The sequence below is a fragment of the Apis dorsata genome, unplaced genomic scaffold (assembly GCF_000469605.1).
Source record: "Apis dorsata unplaced genomic scaffold, Apis dorsata 1.3 scaffold_840, whole genome shotgun sequence".
NCBI lineage: Eukaryota > Metazoa > Arthropoda > Insecta > Hymenoptera > Apidae > Apis > Apis dorsata.
In genome coordinates this window covers 197802-215688 of record NW_006263966.1, presented here as the reverse complement: position 1 = coordinate 215688, position 17887 = coordinate 197802, and the positions used below count along the sequence as shown (strand labels likewise).

The 17887-nt window shown below is 25.0% G+C and overlaps 3 protein-coding genes across 6 annotated transcripts in view; 2 read left to right on the top strand and 1 right to left on the bottom strand.

The window, feature by feature from the left end:
- The first annotated feature begins 1055 nt into the window (after window positions 1-1055).
- LOC102679270 (trypsin-1-like) lies at window positions 1056-3459 on the top strand. The gene is made up of 4 exons (XM_031514022.1): window positions 1056-1341; window positions 2150-2358; window positions 2705-2956; window positions 3319-3459. Exons 1-4 carry the CDS (start codon window positions 1157-1159, stop codon window positions 3438-3440), a joined length of 768 nt encoding a protein of 255 aa, XP_031369882.1. The 5' UTR covers window positions 1056-1156; the 3' UTR covers window positions 3441-3459.
- A 2008-nt stretch (window positions 3460-5467) lies between these two features.
- Window positions 5468-15171, top strand: LOC102680223 (transmembrane protease serine 9-like). The gene is made up of 13 exons (XM_031514024.1): window positions 5468-5880; window positions 6354-6447; window positions 6999-7161; window positions 7993-8207; window positions 9702-9904; window positions 10254-10433; window positions 11998-12153; window positions 12914-12983; window positions 13059-13224; window positions 13296-13501; window positions 14233-14444; window positions 14713-14770; window positions 14950-15171. The coding sequence occupies exons 1-13, from the start codon at window positions 5818-5820 to the stop codon at window positions 15069-15071; spliced, it is 1908 nt and encodes a 635-aa protein (XP_031369884.1). The 5' UTR covers window positions 5468-5817; the 3' UTR covers window positions 15072-15171.
- A 2139-nt stretch (window positions 15172-17310) lies between these two features.
- LOC102679394 overlaps window positions 17311-17887 on the bottom strand; it is a 2645-nt gene continuing 2068 nt past the window's right edge. For 2 of the 4 annotated variants that reach the window (XR_004151531.1, XR_004151530.1), the window contains exons 3-4: window positions 17660-17843; window positions 17311-17569 (exon numbers count right to left, since the gene is read on the bottom strand). Coding sequence is in view for 1 of the 4 variants with exons in the window: in XM_006623205.1 (XP_006623268.1) it covers window positions 17420-17569; window positions 17660-17823 (314 nt within the window). In the remaining 3 variants the exon portion in view is untranslated. Of the gene's footprint in view, window positions 17570-17659; window positions 17858-17887 lie in introns of all 4 variants that reach the window. The other 2 variants (XR_004151532.1, XM_006623205.1) reach the window with 2 other exon arrangements.

The window sequence follows — 17887 nt, the reverse complement described above, 5'->3', positions numbered from 1 at the left end:
GATATACATTTTTAACAAGAATTATTCAAACGCATCAACTTTACATAAATATACAAAATTTTATTCATAATATACGTATAATTTACATAATATACATATACAATGATTCCAATTCTGTCAACTTTTCAAAAATTCTATATTTCAAACATCCAACTCGCGGTACCATGCATTACAAACTTGATTACAAAGTTATTGTATACGAGATATCAAATTTTTACAAATCTAAAATCACAGAATTATAATAGAATTATAATTTACAGAATTTTCAAAAAATTCGAATCAAAATTGACAAAAAGACAAAATTTATTATACATTTATTGAATCAAATTTTAATTGAAATTAATCTCAAACCTTATATTAAAACCTATATATTAAAAATTTCACTTGCAACAATCTAATAACACATTCAGTCACATTCAGAGAGAACCAGAAAGTTGAGAAATTCTGCTCCATACTCTACTTATCATTCAACCATGTGCAATAAAATAATCAAGTTCAATGCTCGAAACACAGATCACAGATCGATTCATTCCAATTGCAAGATAAAAAAAGATAAACCGAACTGGTTTTCACCTACGTTTAATTTCACTTGGTGGTAGGATAAAAAAAGAAGAAAAAAAAAAAAAAAGAAAAAAAAAAAAAAAGAAAAACCCAACTGGTTTTCCCCTGCGTTTAATTTCCCTTGGGGGTAGGATAAAAAAAGAAGAAAAAAAAAAAAAAAGAAAAACCCAACTGGTTTTCCCCTGCGTTTAATTTCCCTTGGGGGTAGGATAAAAAAAGAAGAAAAAAAAAAAAAAAGAAAAACCCAACTGGTTTTCCCCTGCGTTTAATTTCCCTTGGGGGTAGGATAAAAAAAGAAAAAAAAAAAAAAAAAAAGAAAAAAAAGCCACGAACTAGTTTCCATCGCATTGCTCGTTTCTCTTTCTCTTCCATAGCGTGGAACGAAAGTGCGATCGAAAAATCACTTTCCCCCCATACGACTTTGCAAACTTATTACATCACGTGACGGAATTTACACTTGACCACGTCGGCCAAGTGTAATAACGTCAGTCAATACGTATGATTGCGCGCTACCTACCGATGTAACAGTCCACGGTAGAAAGCGTCGTTGAGTGCTTCCGGCTCCTCTAACGACGACGTCACGTAACGGGCAACAATGATGGAGGTATTGCTTTCAGAATGCGGTATATCGAATCAGGAGGATCGAATCGTCGGTGGACGACCGACAACCCCGAATAAATACCCGTGGGTGGCGAGGCTCGTGTACGAGGGTCGTTTCCATTGCGGAGCCAGCCTCGTTACCAATGATTACGTTATTACTGCTGCTCACTGTGTACGAAGGTAAGTTTTCGTTTCGCAGAAATTTTCATTAGTTACATCAATTTCAATTTTTTTTTAAGATAATTTTTCTGATTCAATTTGTGCTTTTGTTTGGTGAAAATTAAATTTTATTTGTGTGCAAGAGTTTATAAAAGATTTTTATGTATCATGTAATACAGTATTTTTATATTATTCAATTTGTAATTATTAAATAAAATGTAAAAAATTAACAAATGTTGTGTTAGAAAATAAATGGTAAATACAGTGGATACGTAATCAACCAAATGAATGTAATGTAAATATCTAAATAATTATGATTAAAATAATTGATAGTTATGTATTATTACGTATTATGTATTATCATGTTAAATATTAAATATATCGAATTTGAAATAAATTTTAATTTATTATCATTTTCTTTCTGCAGAATTTTTCATTAAAAAAAAAATTTACTACTTACTAAATAAATAGAATGGTTAGGTAGGAGTAATACGGAAATGTTGCAACGAAAGCATTTTAAAGTTTCCATTATTTCTCTTTGTGTATTCTGCTTTTATAAAATGCAAAATAGTTAAATCAAAAGATATTTTAATTTTAATTTTAATTAATTTATTGTAAATATCATAGTAATAAAAGCATTTATAATCAAATATTATATTTATATATTATATATATATTCCTTGTATTATTCCAATAAATATCAAACTATTTATATTTAATAATTATATGAATTAAAATACGATATATACGATATATGTAAAATAACTAATATTTTGTTATAAAGAATTATTAAATTTATTAAATTATTAAAATATGAATTATTTTCCAGGTTAAAACGTTCAAAAATACGTATAATATTAGGTGATTACGATCAATACGTAAATACCGATGGAAAAGCTATAATGAGAGCAGTGAGCGCTATAATTCGTCACAAAAACTTCGACATGAATTCATACAATCATGATGTTGCTTTGCTGAAACTTCGAAAATCTGTGAAATTTTCCAAACGTGTCAAACCAGTATGTTTACCTCAAAAAGGTAATTAACAATAAATATTATCTCAAATATGCTAATGAAAAATTGTTAAATTCTATTTTTACAGTTTTTTTATACAAATAATATCTTGTAAAATTTTAAATCCTTTATGAATTTTATTATCACGATTGAAAAATCATATAAAATTTATTAAAATTAAATATTTTATGTTTTCAAACAAATTGATACTTTATAGAATAAATAATTTTATTTAAAAAATATAAAAATTTATCCTATTCAAATACTAAAAACAATTAATTAAAAATAAATCTACTTATCTTTGCTTCATAAAAAAATAAAATTTTTTTTTCTCTAATAAAATGAATTTAAATAGCGAAAATATTTGCAGCTAGCGATCCAGCTGGTAAAGAAGGTACCGTAGTAGGCTGGGGTCGGACATCGGAAGGTGGTATGCTGGCTGGACAAGTCCACGAAGTTCAAGTACCCATATTAAGTTTAATACAGTGTCGTAAAATGAAGTATCGAGCTAATCGAATTACGGATAATATGATATGCGCCGGTCGAGGCAGTCAAGATTCTTGTCAGGGTGATAGTGGTGGACCTCTTCTCGTGCAGGAAGGCGATAGACTCGAAATAGTTGGTAAGAAATAAATATCGTTTTAACTTATCACATGTTTACTTTTAAGTTATCAAGTATTCGAAGAATTAAATTTCCACGTATTCTTTTTATTCGTTTATTTTTCCTTGATAAAAAAAAAATTAAATAAAATACAAATTTATTGTGTAGATTGAACTGATGTGTAATTAAATAAATATTGAAGAAATAAATAAACTTTTAAATATGAAATAATTATAAAATAATAATTTTTAAACTATTGAATATTAATATAGTTTATCTTTTTAAGATATAAAAGAATAACAAATTTTTATTTTTAAAAATCATAATATTTTTATAAAAATGTTATTATTATTATTTTTAATTTTTATTTCTTTTAAATGTAGGAATAGTTTCTTGGGGTGTAGGCTGCGGAAGACCAGGATATCCTGGAGTTTATACAAGAGTATCTAGGTACCTGAATTGGATTAACACAAATATGAAACAAGGATGTATATGTACAAATTAAAAAGAATCGATCGATTGTTCAAAATGATATTTCCATAAAAAAAATCTACAAAATGGAAAATCTTCTACTAATTTAATTTAATGACAATATTTTATATTATAATTCCATCAAATTATTTATTAATCCAATCATGTTGTGTTGAGAGTGTCTGATTTTATCATTTGATAAAATATAATTATAAAAATCAACACAAAATAGAAATTATTTATTTTTCTTTAATTATTAAAAATTATTATAATTTTATTAATTAGTCAAATATATTAGAAAAGTAAATTAAATGTACTTAAAAATCTCATGAACTAAATGATGTATAAAATAAGAAGCTGTTATAAATTAATTTAATGTATATATATATTTAGTAATAATTAGAAAATTAGAATAATTAGATTATATTATGTTAACAATAAATATAAATAGTCATAATTGTAAAGAATATTTTATTACTTTTAAAATATATATACATTGTACATAATTTATTAATAAATTATAACGTTAGAATAATTATTATCATAGCAAAGAAAAGTAAATAAAGTATGTAAATGTCATATGTTGTAAATTAAAAAATAATCTACTATAAATAAATCCATAAATTTTTGAAAATTTAATAAAAAACAATATCAACAAATAAAAAAACAAAATCAAATTTCAATCAGTAAAATATTTATACCTTATATATGAAGATTTCTTTTTCTATTTTGTAAATAAATAATAATCTTTTTGATATTTTTGTTATTCTGTAAAATATGGAGATTGCTTTCACATTTGTAACATCTGTAAAAATTTGCAACATGTAGAAAATATATTGTATAATTCGAACTGTACTCGTATCGTCCCTTTTGTTGCGTGAATGGCAACCGAACGTACTTGGAATAATGATCAGTAACGGTTTTCTGTCGAACCACGATTAAATTAATGAAGCTAATACAAAACCAAGACGACAGTATATGCATTCGTGCATATGTAATGTAAATTCAATCTTTGCATTCAATGCTTTACGTTTTTCATATAAAATATAATATATTCTATATAACACTTGCTCATCATTCAAAAATAAATTTCCTTTCGATCCATTAAAAACTAGCTCCCTTCTCTTTATTTTTTTCACATTCCTTGATATTCCAAATGTGACGTTATTCAACAACTATTTATAAAAGATCATTGTCAGAAAAAAAATGTAAATAAACAAATAAATAAAAATGAATTCTGAAATCCAAAAGAACTTTTGTTCCCTCCACAAAGTCGAGACCAAAAATAAAGAAGGCCAAGAAGGCGTATCATAATTTAGTCGAAAGTGGAAAAACCAGATTATAATAGCCTAGTCACTATCTCGAATAGACATAATATTAGTGCAAAATACTTGCTGTTAAACGAATGACGCATGACAAATTTGTGTATAATAAGAGTTTTACATATAATATGATGGGTACTTGTAATGTCTTTTCTCTTGGAATTTGAATAATATATTCGTGGCACTGATTTTTGGGCGTGTCATGAGATGGTTATAAATACGTGAAAAAATATATATATATATATTTTAATAAATAGCAGATAATATATAAAAAATATGGAATTAAGTGATATATTGTTATAATTATTTATTTACGATTGAATTAATATTAATAATAAATTAAATTTTTCACGTAAAATTTACTTTTGTAATATATAAGTAAGTATTTTCAAATGCTCTTCTTCATTAATATTTTCATTAATATTTTATTAGTTGCTGCAAAACGATAAACTAATGAAGATAAATTAAATCGATAAGATTTCTTTTCAAGTTCTTTTTAAACGACTATTTACCATGAAAAATATATGTATTATTATTATACAACTTTTATTTAATAATACAATAAATATATCATTAATGTGATCAATAATCAAATAGCAAATTTTCAATCGAAAAAGATAGCGCACGTGGATTATTAATAAATATAAAATTAGCTCGTGATCAAGATTTAAACATCATTTCTAAATTAAATTATAATATCAAAAAATATTTAAATGCATCCAAATCCATATAAAAAAAAAAAACTGCAATCATCGTTGAAAAACCTAGCGTGACCCTGATGAAGGTCAATAACAGTCACCCGTAATTCGACCCTGAACGTGAACCCGAACTGGTCAGGTACTGTCCAGTCGCCGACCAGTCGTGTCCTCCTTCTCTTCTGGAATAGCAATCACCTTCCTCGAAGTGAGTCGTCCTCAGTTGCCGTGGGACACTGGCGATAGCAACTCCCAGCCAGGGATATGTTCGTAACTCGTTCCTGACAGTGTCCGCGCGGCGGATCCTTCATCAACAGAGAGAATCCTTTCTGTGGAACGTGTTCAACGTGTTTCGCACGGATAATAAACGCGGGCAGAATTTGATCGACGGAAAATGAGGTTCTCCCCGTGCATTGGATTACTAGTGATCCTGGCTCTGGCTTCAAGAAGTTGTCAAGTAAGACATCACATAGTAAGATCTTTGCGGTAAAACTTATTTTTATCATAATATCAACGGTACTGTAAGAGGAGATGCAAATGCAATGCAAAAAATTGTAAAATATTATTATTTAATTATAGGATGATTATTGAGATTGTTTTAAAGATAATTTGGGGATAATTGAGGAATTATTTTATTAAATAATTGCGGAATAATCATTGAATTTGTAAAAATGTTTTTTATTGATCATTTTTGTCTCAATTGGAATCGAGATTTTATATTTGCTTTTCAAAAAGTAATTTAAAGTAGAACGTATTGTAATATGAATTAAATTTTATTCTTAAAAGAAACAATATTAATGTTAATTTTTAAATAAGTTAATGTACAGTTAAATAAACATACAGTTTATATGGAGATATTAAATATAATTTTTGTGTTATATATTGAATTGTTAATAAAAACTTATATTGAATTTAATCAACTTTTTTTAGGCAAGTACTATTGGTGAAAAGGTGAAAAACTTTTTTGGTATTTTTGGTAACAAACCACCGTATGCTGTAGAAGCACCTGGACCATGTTACTGCAGTAAGTACAATTACATTTCCATTAATAATATCAAAAATAATAATTAACAATTATTAAGAATAATATGATGTAGCAATGTATCATAAAAATGATACAATATTTTGGAAATAATCTTTATTTTTTCTCTAAATATTTAATTATTCATAATATTCATTATTATGTCTTTTAATATCTTTTGATTAACATTTAAATTAATATTATTGTCATATTATTCAATATCATTCAATATTAAAATGGACTTATTATTGCTAACTAAAAAACTATTATATATTATATAATTATAATAATATTAATCACATAATAATTATTGAATTATACTATACTATTTAACGGTATTATTTATAATCTTAATGAATCTTAAATTAAATTTTATATACGTATTGACATTAACTTAACACTATATGTTCTAAAACATTTTAACATCAAGCTCTAATATAACAGTCAATATTGCCAACTTATCATTATTATTATTTTATTTTTCGTTACCGTTAACTACGACTCCTAGTTAAGAAAACCAGGTTGCTAACACGTTTAACTGTTCAAACTATTAGGCTGCGGCCTGCGAAACGAAGAAAGTCGAATAGTTGGTGGTCAAACGACTCGTATGAATGAATTCCCATGGATGGCCAGGCTTTCATATTTGAACAAATTCTATTGTGGTGGAACATTAATAAACGATCGATATGTACTCACAGCAGCTCATTGTGTCAAAGGGTAAGTATTATCCAAAACAGGCAATTAATTCTCTATAATGGTATAATAAAATTTATATATCCATACATGTCCATCCAACTTTTTATACTATTTTTCAAATTTAATTTGTTCTATTTTTTTTTTTATACTTTATTGATATTAAGTAATTTGTAATATTAAGTTATCTCATAATCGATGTCGTTTTTGATAGAAAATAATAATAATTATTTTTAATTATCATGAGAAAATAATTTTTCTTTTCAATTAAAATAATACTTTAATAATAATTTTTATTTAAAAAATTTTATTTATATAGTAAATAAAGAATATCAGAAATATGAATTCAATCAATAACTATAGCAGTCGAATAATAATTATAAAATAATTCAATATAATGGATATAATATGTTAATGTTAATTAAACTATTTGCTTTTTTAAACTTTTTTCTTTGTTTTGCCATATATAATCAAATACTGTAATAAATAAGAATTTAATTCCAATTCGCTCAAAATCAATTGTTCATTTATCAAAGTATTATCTATTTATTTCTTCACTATAAATTTTTCATTTGCAGCTATGACAATTCTTCGTTTTAATATAAATGATCCTTTAAAACGACAATTATGAAATTAATTAATATTCGTAACAACTATTATTATTTTAATTTATAAATCAGAAACTATAATTAGTTACTTAATTTTTTTACAGAAATAAACAAAATTATCACTCGTAAAAAGTTAAAACAATTCATTCACATACATATAATGAATCAAACAAAGTCTTTCGAATTTCTGGTTTAATTTACAAATGATAAGATTAGTTCTCCAGAGAAGCATGATCAACTTTCCTAGTCCCATTTTCAGGTTCATGTGGTTCATGATCAAGGTCACATTCGGTGAGCATGACAGGTGCACCGAGAAAGGGGCAGAAACCAGATACGTGGTGAGAGTGCTAACCGGTGATTTCAGTTTCCTCAATTTCGACAATGATATTGCCCTGTTACGTCTTAACGAAAGAGTGCCCCTCAGCGATACCATAAGACCCATATGTCTGCCATCAGTAAGAGGTGATTATTTCACTATTTCTATTATCGCGTGTGCAAATGTTAAAAATGTTCATTCTGTATAGAATCTGTCATGTGTATGTTATTCTGTAATATTTGTATTAATATATTCATTGGACATCTTTGAAAAGTTTTAGAGGGAAAACAAACAAAAAAGAAGCTTATTTATTAACATTTATAAATAATTGAAGTTTGCATTAAATGAAACAAAGATGGAATCATCTCATTTTAATTGCATTTCATCTAACAAACTTAAACTATCTATAATTTGATATCTAAATTAAATCTTAATTGACATTTTTATATTTTTTCTAGAATGGATCTTTGAAAGATATTTATTAATATTGGATAATATTGAAGTATATTTGAATATTGAAAACAATTAATTAATCAATAGATTGTAGATTTTTATATTTTCAAATAGATTTTTTGTATTAAGGAAATAATCACGAATAATTTAGTATATAAATATTAGAATTCATAACAGAAATATAATGATAATAATTAGGTAGTAATACTGAAGTTTTAAATATATTTCAAAGACATTTTATAATAAAAAATTCAAAAAACAATATTGTTCAATCTATAAATTAATTTTTTCAAATAGAATATGAGATACCAAATTTTTAATTGTAGAATAATTTCATAGCCATAATATTTATGCAATATATATCACTAATTCTAAAAATTAAAACAAATATAAAAATATCAATTAAAGTTTATTTAATAAGTTATAATCAATTTCGTACTAAATAAAACAAGACAGAGACATTTTTATCTCCATCTATCACACTCTATCAATATTTTCTTAAAAATGTTTTTAATAAATAAAATTCTGTAACATAAGTTCTATCTTATTAAATCGTTTTAGTACAAACTTAAATCGTTTAATAAATAAGTCTCAACCACTATTTTTTACACCAATTTTTATCATTTGCTTCGTATTGCTCACAATAATATTAAACACTCATATATTTGAATCTCATAAAAATCCATTATTCAATCGTATAAAGTAACATCTCTCACCAAATAATTCCATCAAAACGAAACGTCAAATAGCACACATCGATAGAAATTCTTAGAACAATTAATCTATCGTTACAAACATTTCAATCATTATTTATTGTTGCGAAATTACAAATTGATCAATATACGGGTACCGATAATAGCGAATTCAGCCACGCGATTTAACCACTTTCGATCAAAATAATGAAACTCTGATGCACAAACAACTATTTGCAACAACTATTATCGAATTATTAAGTAATTCGTGTCAAACAAGGTGGCCAGATCCAGGTGAGAAGTAAGCAAATGGATAAACACCGGTGACAAGTCAAATGAAAAATAATTCTAAAAACACTATATCAATATTGCATACCAATCGATATCGATGCATACCATTACCATTCCACCGCAATCTTCTCTTTCTCTTTTTTTTCTGCATGACGTACATTTCTCTTCTCCCATGTACATACGGGCCGTGTTAATGGGTTTCAGATAAGCAATACATCGGATCGAAGGCAATCGCGTCCGGCTGGGGTACGTTGTACGAGGATGGTAAGCCTTCTTGCCTGCTGCAGGAAGTCGAGGTACCGGTTATGAGCCTTCAGGATTGCCGTAACACAAGCTACAATCCACGCATGATTTCTGATAACATGATGTGCGCAGGATATCCCGATGGCCAGAAGGATTCTTGTCAGGTGAGCTTTATCTCAGTGTTCGATTTAAAAAATTATGTTTAATATGCATAGAGTGTTCGCAGAAGTTTGATGAGCGATTTTTCATGTGAAAGTGAGAAAGAATATGTTCTTTATTTATTTTTGCATAACTGAAATAATGATAATTGAAAATTAATAAAATTCAGAAATAATAATTAATTTTTTGTACATAAAATTATTTATATATCGTTGATAAAACAGTTTTTTAACAAATATCGTATTAAAAAGAAAAGAAAAAAAAGGAATAGATTATTTTTCCAATTGACGCAAAAAATATCGTACAGATGTGATTTTTAGATTTTTTTAGGTTTCCTTCTTTCTTTTTTTTTAGGGTGATAGTGGAGGACCACTCATAACCGAACGCGAAGACAAGAAATATGAGCTTATAGGTATAGTATCCTGGGGAAATGGATGTGCTCGGCCAGGATATCCTGGTGTTTATACGAGAGTTACACGATACATAGACTGGATCATTTATCATTCTCGAGAGGGTTGTTTCTGTGAACAGAATTAAGATCAATAATTGTTGTACACAACCATGTTCAAACCAATAGATTTCTCTGCTTTGTCGTATCAATTATTAGCATTGAAAAATTATCACGTTGAGAGAGATAAATACAAGTTTGAAATATTATAACATAATTCACGTGCACGTGAGAAAAACATTTGATTTCGTTACGAATATTAATTAACAATCAGTTTTCACATGAAATATGTGTCGAATATAAGTGATATTCGAAGTGATTCAAAAATTAAATTTGTTTTTCTGAATAAATGACTCAAACAGAGAGTACGAAGCTCAAAAATAATTTTAATACGTATATATTTACAAAATACTCAAATTTTTTATTTTTCTGTATATCATTTTTCATCTATTATTGTTAATGATCATAAATTTATTCATTTTATTGTATTTTTTTTTTACAACAAATATAAAAATCACGATTTATAATATAAATATAAGATCAATTGAAAAAAATCAATTTAAAAAAATTACACGATCTGTTCAAACATAAGTGAAAATTTTAATCATTTTAAAGATCAAGTAATATGCTCAATAACGAGACAGTCAATAAACGTTTATTATTACATAAATTATGCAACGATAATTATCTATAAACTTATTTTATCCTGGTAATAACAAAAAATTTTATTTAGTTTATTGAATAACTTAAATCATTTGTCATGTTTTACATGTTTTTTTTAATTAAATTTCTCGAAATTTCACTAATTCCCTATACACGAAACGAAATTTATCAATGTTATTTTCTATTAAGATTAATTATTTTATAGGAAATTAATCGTATGCATTAACATCAAAATTAAGAAATTCAATCAAAATAAAGTAAAAATAGAATTGTGGAATTTGCAGCGAAAGAAGAATAAATCCATTTTTAACAATCGCTGAGTTATTAAGTGTTTATATAAATTTTGAACAATACGAAACGTTTTGTACAATACGAATAAAATTTTTGAGTTGCTTCTCTTGTATATAATAATAAACGATGCTTCCAATTAATAAAACGATGAATTGATTAAATTAAATATTTTATCGCTCATTATTTCTAAATTTACAAATTCGTCAAAAATTAAAATAAGAACCTAACACCTATTATTAATTAATTACCATTGATTAATATCAAAACAATATATATTCTATAAATAATTAACATCATTTTTCATAAATTTCTGTTACAAATGAATCAACCCTTGCTGCAAGATCGATTTATCAATTCGTCCGATCGATGTGATTCAATTACTGTGCCCGTGAATCAATAAGATCATTACATTCGATATGCAAAGCTGAAACCAATGCGTGCATCATCCCTCGAATCGAAGCCGATACTCTCTACTCAAAGCTTATCATACGTGTCAAACGTATTTCCATTTCCACGGATTGACTTCTGATCACATCATCTTGAAATCCTCTAACGGTACCGAGCAACCGGTTGGCGACCGGTTACCATTCAAACGAGACAACCAAGAGCGAATTCTTGGGCCGATAACTTTCGTGGATTCGACGTTTATGAAAAGGCCTTGTGCACTGCTCGAGATGCGGGCAATGATAATCCCGCTATACAAGACAAACCGACCGTTCAACCGGACCCAGTACCGTTTCGACAGCCGAGAGAAAAGCCATGAAGCTGCAAAACTTCGTTAAATATCTCGTATGCGGTCTTTTGTTGGTGTTCGCCACGAGATCGATTCGCTGTATCGAGGTTGCTCCATCCGTAAGCGATTTTTCTTTACAACATCTTCGATATTTGTTTCTCGATATAGAATATAGATTAAACGTTTTATCGTACGTTTTTGTCATCTGTGTCTATTTTTTCTAATTCGATTTCGTGTCGAGACAACAAATGAAATATAAAGAAAATGGGAAGAGACGTATAAATTAAGTATAAAATTGTGTATACATATATAAGATTTAATTCAAATTTCAAGATCAGATTTTAATTGTATTACATTATTTATATGATAAGGGAAAAAACAATTAATAAGAAATTATTAAATATAAAGTAGAAAATATTTTATATTCGCTATTTTTAATAAATTACGAAATTAATATTCAAAATTCAATATTGTATTTAATATTGAAAAATTATATTATTGATTTTCTTCACGATTTTAATTAAATCATCATGTATTTTCAATTCTTGACTAAACTTCAATAAATTCACTATAATTCGTTTTTACACTGCTAAAACTGCTAATAATTATTGTCTGCTAAAAAGATGGAAAGTCTTTCCATCTGAAACAATAAAATTATCCATGAAAAAATAATTAAATGATTTATCACTTCGTATATCGTAAAATTAGCGAGAAATTCATAAAAATAAATTCAATATTTTAACTTCAATATTTTAATATTTTCGAAAGAATGCTAAAAATATATAATAACGTATAAAATAACAATTAAATTATTCACGGAGAGTTTCATATATTTATATTTGTACGAAATACAGCTCTTCGTGTTACTCTTTTTATTAGAATATATTGCGGGAAACACGAGGCATTTTGGACTTCCTGTTGGGCAGATTCAAAACTTGTGGCAATTGTCGTAAGAGAATATTTGATCTATCAGATACTTATTGATTAAATTCTTCATTGATTATTAAATATAACTTGTTTATAGTTTGCGGGCGACCAAATCGATTTGGCGAAACACGATTCCTCGGTGGAGAATATACAAAAGTTCACGAATTTCCATGGCTTGCGAATATTCACGTGAAATCGAAATTTCTCAGCGGAGTTCTGATAAACGATCGTTACGTTCTCTCTTCGGCCAGTCAATTGATTGGGTTCGTAAATTGCATAAAATTTTCAATTTGTTTTAATTTTAAAAGAAAAAAAATTTGAATATTATTTGCAGCGTAACGGCGGCGGAAGTAAAAGTATCCCTTGGAGAATACGATCGATGTAATTTGGACGTGTCATCGAGCACGATCAGCGTTGAATCGTTGATTCTCTATCCAGAGTATAACATGGAGTCTCATGCTCATAATTTGGCATTGATTAAATTAAGTCAAGCTGTAAAATTCGAGAGAAGGCTATCACCCATTTGTTTACCAAATCCAGGCATGTATTTCACATATTTAATTTTTATAATTAATTTTTTTTATTTTATTCTCTTTTTTTTTCAAATAATCTATTTGTAAAATAATAATTAAACTGCGGAGGTTTATGAAAATTTGTGTTTTTATAGAACACAATTATGAAATTGAAATAAATAATGTATTTTTTTGTTATGAATATTTTCCATCTTTTTCAATATCACATGCATTCCATAGATTTTTATACATATAAATTTTGCATAAATATGTAAAATTTCTCCAGTTTAATAACAATATATGAGTTTAAAGAAATTTAAAAAATGTATCCAATAACATCTTCAATATCTTCTTTGTTATTTTTAAAAATATTCGAAAGTTTTATGATATAATATATAAAATTTTTATAATATAAGAAAGAGCTGAAATATGTATATTTATAGTAATTTTTTTTATATGCTCATAAAAGTTCTCAAATATGTACGCATCCTTAATTTGGGAAACCATGCTTGTTTTATCATTATTAAAAAATATTTTTTCAAAATTCTACATTTTTATTGATATTTTTTGTTTCTTTATATATTCTTTATATATTAATATAACTTGCAATAAATCAAACTAACTTCTAAAGAAATTTATAAGAAATTGAAAAAATAATTTTTGGCTGACGGATTAAACATACGTATATTATATAATAATAAAAGAAAAATTGATAAATAAGTACAATTAATGCAAAATTATATCATTTGCAATATTAAGGTTCGACTTATCTTGGACAAGTTGGAACCTTGGTCGGATGGACGGTGAAGAATATAGACGATCAAAACAACAATCAAACTTGTCGACCACGAAAATTGGGATTTCCAATTTTGGGGCACGAGGAATGTGTCAAATCTGGAATAAATCCTATGAATTTTCACAATGATTCCGGTTGTGTTGGAGTATTAGGTGGAAATTCTATTATATGCGAGGTATATTAACTTATCGGCAATATTATTTTTAATTGTTTCAATTAAGTACAATTGTTAATCAAATACGGATATTATAATTATAAGTTTGTTACAAAAAGTAAATATTAAGGAAAAATGAATCGAAGAAAAATATTATTATTAAATTATAATTTACAAGTTAAGTAGAATTTGTGATCTTTATTTTTCTTTTTTTTTTAATCTTATTTTAGTTTATTTATTTATTTATTTTATTTTGATAAAATTTTAAATATCTAAATATACATTTCAGAACGACGTGGGTTCCTCAGTACAATATCGTTCATATTTTGGAGTGTATGATCTAATTGGTACGCATAACATTTTTTTTAAAATTACTTAACTTTGAGTTACACGAATAATTGTAATTAATATTCGTAATAATTTTATCGCAGTAGCCTTAGTCGTATAGTATAATAAAACTTTTTTATAAATAAAATTTTTCAGGCTAAGAATAATGAATTAATGACAATATCTTATTTTGTAACAGGTATAATTTCAGATATAAACAAGTGTGATAATATTCCTGCAGTTTCGATATTCACAAGAGTTGGTCCACATTTAAATTGGATATTACAACAAACCAATGATGCTTGTTATTGTTCAAAATAATATTTTTAATTATTATTTTTTTACAGTACTTGCACTTCAACAAGTTGCTTTACATTGAATTATCAAATGATTCATAAATAAATTTATTTTTATTATTTTTCAACATGAGAAAAATTTCATTATTTAATATAAATTTTAATTATTTTCTTTAATTATGCAGAATAAAAAAATATGTTTCATATTAATTTCATGTTAAATATTATTTGGCAACAGCGATTCTAATAACAAAAAATTAATATTCATTTTAATATTTTTATATTTAATATAAAAATATTTAATAAAATATTTAAAATATAAATTTAGAAACATTTACATCTTTTCCTCTCAAAATTCGATGCTCTTAAAATAATTATCTTATCTAATTTAAATAAAAAAGAAATCAGCATATAGCATCGTTATAAAGAAAATCAATTCGTAATACTTTATGTGTAATATGTTATGTATATCAGTAATATTATTACTGATCTGTTATCTTAAATTTAAAAAAAATAAAATCATTAATAAATATTAATATAATTTCTCAATAAACAAAAAAATAATTATTTTCAACAATTTCAGTATGAATAATATTCTTGCTTACATACAATAATATTTATTTTGTTGTAAGAAATTTATTACATATTCGATATCGTAAATGCGTGTATAAGTGGACGGTATTTGCAATTATAAAAAATTAATTTGATGTAATTATCAACGAACGTACAATAACTCATTCAAATGTGATCAAGGTATAAATATATGAATATCCATATAAACACTTCAATAAACACTTTGTGCACTAAATTCACTTGAACGTAATACATGTATATAAGTATCTGTATTATTTATATTTATTTTTATTAACTCTACAATGATATACTTCTTTTACATCAAATAGATACATCAAATAGATATTATTGCAATCTTTTAAATTTAATTTCGTATATTTAATATTATTTCGTATATTTACATCATACAAAAAATTATGAAAAAATTCATTGATATATTTTTATGTATTAATTATATGTTTAAAAGAAAATTATAAATTTTATATTTGCAACAATATTGAATAGTAAAAATAAGTATTATATATTATATCATTGTAGGATTAGTATATTCAAATTTTCTAAATAATAAATATGACGTACGATTACAAATTTATCTCGAATAATATTTCGCTACATATATGCTATATTGAAAATAAAAATTTTGATTATGATATAGTAACATATACTGCAATATACAATATACATATTATCGAAGGAACTATTTGAAAAAATATATAACTATAATACGTGTTTCATTCATCATTTCATACAACATATATATATGAATGAAAATTTTACATATAAATGAATGAAAAAATTATAATATATAATAATAATAAAAGGAAATATTAAAAAAATTTAATTTAAAATTATTCATAATATATTTATTAAAAAACAAATTTAAAAGTCAAAATAATAAATAAATAATTTTTTTTATATCAATATTATTTTTAATTGATTTATATATTTATATTTACATCATTGCTTGTAATTCGATATAATAACAAAGATAAATTTTGAAAAATATTAAAATTCACTTAATTGTAATAAAATATTAAAATTTATATTTTTAAATGTAAAAAAATATATATAATATTTGAATAATATTGAATAAAATTATTTAATTAATTAATAATTAAAATTAATTAATTAAAATAAATTTTAATTTCTAAATTTTAAAAAAATAAATAATAATATTAAATAATGTAATGAATCTTAAATTACAAAGCATAAATATAAAATTACATATATCTAATTAAACAAAATTATAATATATTTAAATTTCAAATTACATTTTTAAAACAAGTTAAATTAAACTTTATTTTTGTCAATACCTTTGTAGTATAATAAAATAAAATTTATATTTTATTGTAATAATTATATATGTATATTATAATATTTTTTTTATATATGTAAATTATAATATTTTTTTATGATCATATTAGAAAATGAAAAAACTCTAAAAAGAATTATAATAAAATCACAATAAAAATATATATACGCTAAAAATAAATTACATATAATATATAAACAATGAATAAATTGCTAATAATATTAAAAGCTCACTGGAAAAAATAGATTACTGAGTAAATTAAGCAAACTGAGTTTAAAAGTAAGCAAAAGCGCTTTAGCTATTATAATTTAAAATTAAATGTTATATTATTTGCTAATATATCTAACTTAATAATATTTAATGAAATATTAACAAATAATTAATTTGTTAAAAATAAATTCATATTATAATGGAAGTATACATGAATACAAAATAATATGTTACACGCGTGCTATTATACAATAGCTTTAAAATATTTGATACATGCATTAGTATATAACATGGGTAACATTTGCATTACATTGTGATGTAACTGCTTCTTCTAATGTACAATCCAATTTACGGTAATTAGCAGTGCTTGGTCGTCGTCTAGCGCGATTATTTCGTGATCTTCGTCCTTCTACTATAATAGCTATTATCTGTAATATTAAAATACTAAAATGTAAAATATCAAGAATAGAAACGAATGATTGAAGTTTTATAAATAAGAAAAAAAAATACTTATTTACTTTCTGTTTATGCTGATAAACAAAATATGCAACTACAAAGATTAAAGAAAGTGCAGTTAAGTAAGTAAGAAAATGAGATTCTTCATCTGTTCTTATAGGATGATATTGAGGTATTGAGATATCTCTTTGCTCAGATGGTTCAGGTATACCTTGATCTTGATCTGCTGACATAAAAATACATTAAATATAAATATATATCAAAAATTATAAAATATCTTTTTTTTATTA

Excerpts from the sequence above, each read along its gene's own strand:
- LOC102679270 (XM_031514022.1), top strand. The coding sequence starts at position 1,157 with ATGATGGAGGTATTGCTTTCAGAATGCGGTATATCGAATCAGGAGGAT. Across the intron at positions 2,359-2,704 it reads AGTATGTTTACCTCAAAAAG|CTAGCGATCCAGCTGGTAAA; the intron begins GTAATTAACAAT and ends AAATATTTGCAG. Across the intron at positions 2,957-3,318 it reads CGATAGACTCGAAATAGTTG|GAATAGTTTCTTGGGGTGTA; the intron begins GTAAGAAATAAA and ends TTTTAAATGTAG.
- LOC102680223 (XM_031514024.1), top strand. The coding sequence starts at position 5,818 with ATGAGGTTCTCCCCGTGCATTGGATTACTAGTGATCCTGGCTCTGGCT. Across the intron at positions 5,881-6,353 it reads TGGCTTCAAGAAGTTGTCAA|GCAAGTACTATTGGTGAAAA; the intron begins GTAAGACATCAC and ends AACTTTTTTTAG. Across the intron at positions 12,984-13,058 it reads CAAAACTTGTGGCAATTGTC|TTTGCGGGCGACCAAATCGA; the intron begins GTAAGAGAATAT and ends ACTTGTTTATAG.